Source organism: Rhagoletis zephyria, unplaced genomic scaffold (assembly GCF_001687245.7).
Source record: "Rhagoletis zephyria isolate East Lansing unplaced genomic scaffold, Rhagoletis_zephyria_1.1 Rzeph_scaffold_01798, whole genome shotgun sequence".
NCBI classification, from domain to species: domain Eukaryota; kingdom Metazoa; phylum Arthropoda; class Insecta; order Diptera; family Tephritidae; genus Rhagoletis; species Rhagoletis zephyria.
This window is the reverse complement of record NW_016158882.1, coordinates 97,273-106,258: the sequence shown is the minus strand read 5'-3', so window position 1 is coordinate 106,258 and position 8,986 is coordinate 97,273. Positions and strand designations below refer to the sequence as shown.

The following is an 8,986-nucleotide window of genomic DNA, read 5'->3' as shown; positions in this document are numbered from 1 at the left end:
TCGCAAATTCTAACAGTAGTTGTAGCTAGTGTACTTGTGAAAACAAAAAAACGTTTATGCATATTTGCTGGCAGATAAAATTGTAATAATTTGTATTTCTGTATTGTATAACAATTAAAATTAGAAACAAATGTCAAACTACTCCAGCGCGTATGCTAAACAGAGTGTCCTAAAAAGAACTGACGATAATGTTTTAGACGCTTCGTAGATGTTTCGGCTGCCTAGCTTATAAGCTGACGCACCGGACCGGATTTTTATTATCGATGTACAGTAGGCATATGACTTTTTTCTAAAATTAAATATACCTATGAACAGCGGATGGCGAATGATGAAAACAACGTTTTTGTCAAAATTTGGTAAAAAAAAGTTCCCATATACCGGAAAAAATGTTTACTAAAAAATTACGTACATAAGTACTACATTAGAGTGGTCCAACTTTTGTATGAGGAGAAAATAAGTCATCGTAGAAAACGGAGCACCCCTTTAGTTTGTTTTCCTTTTGGTATTTGTTATATCCAGAGTTAGGATTTTAAGGCATTTGCCTATTTTGTCGGCTTAGTCGAATCAGTAAACAAATTAAAGAATCACACGTTTCATGTCTTCCATGATTAAAAATTTAAATTTAAATTTTTGCCTTTTTCTGCCTTTTCTGCATGTTTTGTTTTTATAAGATTTACTTATGTATAACTACATTGTACTGAGGGTATGTATATAACAAAATTAAAAAATAAATGCCTTCTTTGAAAGCTCATTTTGCCTTTTTTTCAAGTTTTCAGTGCCTTAAAATTCTAACCCGGGTTATATCTATACCAACTTTCAACATTCTATTGTAACCAATCAAGGGCGCTTAATGCCTTTAAAATGCGCTACTGACTCCCTTTGAAACTGACAAAAATATTTATGACATGACAACTGAAGCCTGTAATATTTTTCCAGCTAATTTAAGCTTGAAATTATCTTTGGTTGCTTAAACAATTGTTTTGGTTATATATGTACATATGTACAATACATTTCTAGAGTAAAGTATAAACATTTCATCAGCATCCTTTAAATTTATACTTAGAAATGTAAAATTTGGTGTCAGCACCTCTTTCGGTATGAGGAAACATTTTGGAAGCTGCCCCGAAACCTATCTTGTAAATTTTTTTTTTTGACCACTCTAGTGTACTTAGTATGTATGTATGTATGTATGTATACATACATGGTTGCTAATTTTACATACATACATGAATATAAATAATTTTTGAGTTATTTTTTCAAAGTATTACCGCTTTTTTTGAAAAAATTGCCAAAAATCAACGGTAAGTCTTAGCTACATCAAACTTGCTGGGCTACAAAACTGCACCCTTAAAAAATTAAAAAATATCTGATCGAAATTTGAAAATTTGCAAGCAATTTCTTTTAATTTTCCTGAGTTTTGCAACAAGCTTTGAAATGGTATTTTTATGTTTTTTTATATTTTTATAAAAAAAAACTAGCGGAAAAAATAAAAATAAAAATTGTTGCATATATTGTGAAAAATTTTCTAGGCAAATACTTTTGGCCTTGATTGTATGTGTGTACATACATATACATATGTATATGTACACATTTTTTCCAGTACACATTTTTTTTCTCGGAGTTTAAGCCAAATTTTACCAAAAACGTTATTTCTGTTGGTTTTTTATCACTCCTCATTCTCTCCTCATAGTTATGTTTATTTTTTAAAAAAGTCCTATGCTTAATATACAGTCATGCAAACTGTAATGCTGATTTTTATTGCGATTTGATTTTTTTTATTTACTATTCTAATTAATTTCGTTCATTTCTCAGACAGCCTGTTTAGTAATTGCCTGCCTTATTGTTCTTTTTATCAGAATATTTAAATAATTCAACGGTTTTTCCATATCAGCTTTGTCTCGAAACCTGTAATGAAACCCGATCGTGGTCGCATATCACCAGCAGCAGATGCCGCCGCAATCACATTGAATACCGATTTAAACAACAGAGATGATCATGATGACGGGTAAGTAAAATTTTTAAGATTTTCGATAATTTGAAGGATTATTAAAAAGGCGGGAGTACCAGGTACTCATGAAATTTGATATGTAAACATCTGTATGGTTAGGTTAGGTTAGAATGGTGCCGGGAAAACTATTACGCCCAAGAAGCAGCTAAGTGCCCAAACTATATCTAAATCGCGTTGACTGATTACTGAATTTGAAAGCGTCCTACACTCCTTGATTAGTTTCGATTTTCTATCTGAGAAAATGACTACGCGCTCGCCGTGACGTAAACCACCAGGTTCTAAGAGCCGGCAGCCTTCGGCTATAGCGTCTACTTCTGGCTGGAAAACATTTGCAAATCGGGCAGATGAACTGATCTTTTTACTCCCTGGGACTCAGAGTAAATGCCTGACCCAACTCCGCGTTCCATTTTGGAGCCATCAGTGTACAGATGATGTATCCAGGTAGAGATATCAAGTGCCCCGTCTCAGTCGGCTCTCGACGGTAGAATGACCCCGAAAGGCCTGTGAAACTCTACTTTAGGTCGTATGTAATCGGTAGCCAGTCTCAACTTAGGTGTCAATCGAGAAATTATACTGATACGCCTGATCGTTCTTTCTTTTCATATACCCAGTTCTCTGAGTAGCCGATAAGGTTGCGGTAGGCCTTATGTGAAGATCTATAGGAAGTATGTTTGTAATAGCATTGAGGGCATCAGTAGTGCAAGTTCTCATCGCCCCTGTGGTTCCGATACATGCAGCCCTCTGAACTCCGTCCACCATACCAGATCGGAAGTATAACCACTGTGTACAGCCAGTAGTAGTAGTAGGCAATGCTCACTTTCTTTACTCTCTCTTCAATATTTATTTTTCCAACTTAGCTTAGGATTCAGTATGACTCCCAGATACTTCGCTTGTTTAGATAATCGTAGGCTTTGTCCATTCAGCTTTGATAATTCAAAGCTAGAGACCTTATTCCTGTCCGCAAAGATTTCATTAATTCTATTTTCTCTGGGTTCACTTTAAGGCCACATTGCCCGGCCCATCGGCATAGCTTTGCTAAAGTTCCATCCATGATGTTACTCACCACAGATGGGAATAATCCGGTTATTAAAATCACTACATCGTCAGCGTAGTCCGCTACTTTTACTCCCCCCCTGGTTGAGCTTGAGTAGTACTGGGTTGATGGTGTTAAGCCATAAACTAGAAGAGTTCACTCCACCTTGAGGAGTGCCTCTACTAACATTCCTTATTAATGCGTTGCTTTCAAGTTCAGCTGAAATCGTTCTGCTGCGAAGCATCGCGGACGCCGAGCTCGTCCAGGGATTTTTGGATAGCTTCTACCCGAATGTTGTTAAAGGCTCCTTCTATGTCCAGGAAAGCTGCCAGAATATATTGCTTAAAATCAAGTATCCTATCGACTGTTCTAACGACTTCATGAAACGCCGTCTCAGTGGATCGTCCCCGTAAATATGCATGATGTGCTACAGACATGCCATCGCCGTGGAATTAGCCCCGGACGTGCGCGTCTAGAACCTTCTCGAAAGTTTTGAGAACAAAGGAAGTTAAGCTAATTGGTCGAAAAGCTTTGGCGTAGACGTGCCCTCGCCTGCCAGGTTTTGGGATGAAAACCACTTTCACTCCACGACAAGGGGACGTAGTTAAGGGCTATACATCCTTTGAAAATTTACAAAAGCCATGGCATGATAGCATCCTCCACCGTTTAGAACATGATAGGGATGATACCATCTGGCTCCGGGCCCATGATATTTTAGGATTTGTGAAAATTGACTGCTATGTGCAGAGCTCCAGCATACCTTCTTGGAAGCGGATTGAACACTTCTTCCGAATTACTTGGAAAATTAGTGTTAACAAGCAACCTGAGTGTTTCTTCCACGGACACTGTGGGTACATCGTCTGTACTACGGAGAAGTGATAGACAGGAATAGTCCTTCGCCAATAGCCTACTCAGCCTGGCGTTTTCCTTTATACTCTTCAGCGACTCGCAGTGGCTCGCTTATGCTGCTTTTTTAGCGTCGAATCTCCCTTTTATACTTTCTCAGAATGTTTTGGTATGGCTTCCAAAATTTAGATTTGTAACAGGAGTTGAACACTCTCCTAGTTTCCTTTATTCGTCTAGATAAGTCACTATTCCACCAAGGTGGAAATGTCTTCTTTGAGTATCGTAGCGAGCAGGCCCTGTTCATTAAATTCTGAAGTGTTGTCTCGGCGATTCTCAAATTGGCCTCAATCTCGCTGATGGAGCTCACCAGTGGGCTGGGTACCAAACTAAGCTTCTCCCGAGCCAGACGATCGAATTCAATCCAGTTAGTTTTCGTATGGTGTCGATATGATTTGATAATTTTCGTATTAATATTGACACTGAAAGTAATGTACTTCAGCTCTACCCAGAATTACAGCGGACGACTGTAAAAGCTCAGTTATGCAAGACTAATAGCCCATTTCTACCAAAAGCTTAACTGCAGTTAGGAGCCCAAGCAAGTTCAAAGAACTTTAACATGGGGTGATCGGCAAGGTTTATTTCTTACTTTTTGCTCATTCACTTTCCTTTGCTTCCCCACCCTTCGAGGTGTAACAATCTTTTTCCAATAAGCACAAACTGCAGTTAAAGCTTGGTGGAAATGAACTATAAGACTTGACTTGACTTGAAAATTGTATATCTGGCAAATGAGCAGCGCGTGTATGTAGTTACCAAGGCGAGTTAATATAAGGGGGTAGCGGTAGTACAAAAACAAAAACAAGCTACAACAAAAACAAAAACAGAGCAACACCACCTTATTAGCCCAATTATGAATACTACAGGTGAGTTTGTTCTCCCGACAAAGAAATCTCCAATAATTAGCTCCCAGGGAGTAGCATTTTCCCCGAAAATTCGGGAGGAGAAAATTCGAACTTCGTCAGAGCTGTTTGACACTTTTTTGACAGCCCAACTCCGCCATTTAAAACAAAAAATCCTCATTGAATTTTTATTAATTTTGTCGGGTCCAGTACACGACTTCTTCTTAACCACTTCGGGAATAGTTTAGGCATATTTCAGGATCATTTCGTAACTAGTTTCGAACTTGTCTCAAAATTGACCTGAAGTGTTTTTGAAAAAGTCGTGAACTTGTCCCAAAATTATCCTTAACTAGTCCCGAAATATTCCTGAAATAGTCCTGGACTGGTGCCGAAATGGTCCTGAACCAGTGCCGATATGAAACCGAAATAGTCATCAAATCCCGAAATCGTTCGAAACAGGTCTTGAAATGGTCCTGAAAACAATTACAAATTTTCTGTGGGTTACACACGAAGTCGTTACAAATTGTATGCTGGGTAAACACAAGGTTAAGCATGGGCTCGACGTCCGAGGGATGAGTAGTGTTGCCTACTGGGCTCCTATTATGCTTGCCGCTGCTTAGGTTGCTGCCTGTTTGTCGTAGTCGGCGGCGTCACAGGTAACGAACATACCTTAAAGTGACACTAGTCAAGGCAAGAATTTTACATTACGTTAATTTTGGTCTTATGTTGCTCAGTTGAGCTCCATGGGGCGGTGGAGGCTCCTGGGTGTTTGGAGGCACCGGCGCATTGCGCAAATTGTGAGTCACTGTGAAGGCATTGGGTTGCCGTTGTGACTCAATCCGTTGTACATAGGTATTTCACCTAAGCAAAGTGCAATTCGGTTGGAGTCTTCTGTTCCGGTATTTGACTCGATGCCAGTTGAAAAAAGTGATGATGTTAATTGCCCTCAATTCAATTCATATTTTTTATTGTTTATCAATTTTAATTGTTTAATACAAATACGAAAGATTTGCGACGGAAATAAAATTACGACCAAATTCCAACTTAAATGAGATACTCGAGGCCATGAAGCATCCGATAACTGGTGTGGCCTGTTTCACTCAGACTCCCAGCCTGCCTTCCTACACATTTGTGTCATACGAAGCTTTACTTTGGCTTAAGTCACGTCTGGACAACAGCAGGCATCCATTGGACATATTGGAGGCCATGCGAAAGTAATAAATCCATAATTTGAGATCCTGTCATAAATAATAATGTGTAAAAAATTTTAGAGAGAAGATGATTTGCCATGCGTCCGGCGACTGGGATAAACAAGTCATACCCGGATTTTATCTCTACTATATAGCGCAGCAAGATAAAAATGCCAAGGGTATGTATAAGTGGTAGTAGTTGCAGTATTAGCTATGTATGAATGTATTTTTTTAGAATTTTAATTTACTTAATCTCACTATATGTATGTATGTAAGTATGTATAAAAGTTTCTTATCAGCAATAACGTTTTATCCTTGTAGAATATGTTAAACCTCTCTACGATCTAAGTGCTTTCGAGAATGAGTGGATGGAGATAGAATTACAAGGTTGTAATCATCTGTGGACTGATGAAGCGAGAGTCCCAAATATACCAACCTTCTTGCGGGATATACCATCGGCGCAATCTTGGGCGGACTATAGTCAAAATCGTAAGTGAAGAAAATAGGGAAAAAATAGTATAAAATTAGATAGAATTTAACAAAATGAAAGTGAGAAAAGTTAAGTAAAATACAATTAAACAAAATAGCATAAACATAAAATAGAATAAAACTAAATTGGCTTACCTACACACATAGTATATTAAATTGGAAATACTATATATTATACCAGTTGTATTTAGGGCCAGTTTTTCAGTGCACGGCCGCGGTTTAAACTAAGTTTAAACGCCCGATCTGGCTGGTTTAAACTAAGATCAGCCAGCTGTTCAATTTAAACTCAGTTTACTTAATCTAAGTTTAAACTGGCACTGAAAAACTGGCCCTTAGAGTAAAAAGTAGTTTCTTCATGATCCAATGATCGGAATTATACCAAATTAGTATGGAAGCACTCTTGAGATACTTTGGATAAATCGGAAAACAGTTTACGTGGTACAAAAACATTAAAATATTCCTACGGGTTGATAACTTCCACTGATACACTGATTTTTTTTATAACCGGCGTACGAATTTTTTTCGTGATTTACTAAACTTGAATCTGTTGGAACCAAAAGTCGTGTTCATATTCGTAAAAATTTGAAAGATCAAAGTGTTTAAAGTGTACATACATATATACATACACATACATATATCTCACATGAATTTGTATTCTTCCCATTATTCCAGGGAAAATTTACCGTCATTCACATTTGGAAATTAATGTCAATCAAAAGAGTGACCGAATGGAATGGGGTCACGTTAAGTATCATACTGTTATGCAACCCGGATACGCCTTTGAATTTGTTGTTGAGTGGGTTACAGCATCTGGGCCAATTGTGTGGGATTTGGTAAGCGTTATAGTTAAGCAATATACCGATTGTAGGAAGATTCCTAGCCCAAGCTGGTTTTTATTTACCTTATTTTATTGTCTTAGATATGGGGCTGGACACGTAAAGCGAATCATTGCAACTATGAATTGATATCTGTGCCCGCTGATCCGATGGCGGAACCATTTACTGAGAAGTCTGATCCATTGCGTGGTCCAATTTTTATACCATTGTCAGAAAAATTTTTAAGTGACAAGAGTGTTATGTTTGGTGGTAAGCTAGAAATTTATTGCCTCATTGACTATTATGCCAAATTAATATTCATATATACTTACACACATATTTACGTTTCAGAATTCGCTGAGGAGAGTAGAGCCGATCGTATGCTGCTCTTTCAAGAAGCCATACTTGCAAGGTTTGGATTTCTGCCGTGTGTGATAGAGAAAAAGTTTTCGTTTAATAAAGATGTAAGTGGTATGAATTAAAATTTTATGTTTTTTTTTTAAACTAATTTAATCGTTAAGTTATTTTGATCAAATATGGTATTGTTTTCATTCGCAGGTACCTAAGGAATATCAGTATGTGCATTGTTCTGGGCATATGTTTGTACTTATTCGGTAAATCTGCATTTTTGGTTAACATCTTTCTTTTTATAAGTAAAAATAAAATATGTATTCAAATGATTTCCAGTTGTTCGAAGAACAATTATCAAATGGACTCTCCAAGTCGGCAAGAAGCAAATGTGACTCGGTGTGTTTATGGACACACTAATAATACCAATGTTCCAAAAAAGGTATAGGCACATATTGATTTTGATTTATTTATTTATTTTTTTTTTTGATATGACCTCAAACTTTCTCATCTAGGTTGGATTTTTATGGGCCTGGAATCATATGATACCCAATAAGAAATGGAAATCGTTAGTTATTAAGAATTCACCAGATGGTGAAATTTTCCAATTGAAAATGTTAAAAGACTTTCGAGATTTTTGTTCCGACACTGATGAACGTCTGACGAAATTCTGGGAACATTGCCATGAGTTGAAACGAAAATCCTTAAAAATAGAAAACCCCAGCAATAATAACAATATTGAAATAAAAGTTAAATAAGCTAAGTCACAAGAGTAAGCTTTATATTTTCATACCCAGCGCGCTATTGTTGGTACGGACCGTTATAACCGTAAAAATAAATAAATTGATATGGAGAATAAATTTATCTTCATAACCCACTTAAAACTTACGCTACCAACTTTACTGAATTCGTAGTAAAAAGCATTTCTCTAATTTGGCTTAAGAAAATTTTGAAAGTGGATGTGACAATATTCATTCAAGCCATTTATCAGAATTTCAAGAGCTACTTGAACAAATTAAACTATGGCTGCGTTTCTTTATACATTCCGGATAATCCCATTTCACAGCAGGAATAAACAGAATACATTTGAAATATACGTTAACATATCATCAGGAACATTCTAAAGAATAAGTAAACAAAAAAGTTTATTCCGAACGTTCAGAATGAATAAAGAAATGCAGCCTATATCAATGCGACCAACTCCGCAGTTCTATGTAAAATATGTGATATTTATAAAGCGTGCGCTGGATATGAATATATAATGGTTTCAGGTAATTTAACTTAATTTTTTCAACTATTAAACGTTTTAAGTTATTTAGCAATTTTTAACTCAGTTTGGCGAAGAGTAAAGTTTGACTTTT

The 8,986-nt window shown here is 36.8% G+C and overlaps 1 protein-coding gene across 1 annotated transcript; it reads left to right on the top strand.

Moving 5' to 3' along the window:
• Positions 1-1,547: 1,547 nt before the first annotated feature.
• On the top strand, positions 1,548-8,643 carry LOC108365196 (GATOR complex protein Iml1). Its single transcript, XM_017619169.1, has 10 exons — positions 1,548-2,005; positions 5,791-5,997; positions 6,055-6,152; positions 6,295-6,462; positions 7,135-7,295; positions 7,382-7,547; positions 7,629-7,741; positions 7,836-7,891; positions 7,965-8,067; positions 8,141-8,643. The coding sequence occupies exons 1-10, from the start codon at positions 1,911-1,913 to the stop codon at positions 8,381-8,383; spliced, it is 1,410 nt and encodes a 469-aa protein (XP_017474658.1). The 5' UTR covers positions 1,548-1,910; the 3' UTR covers positions 8,384-8,643.
• Positions 8,644-8,986: the final 343 nt, after the last annotated feature.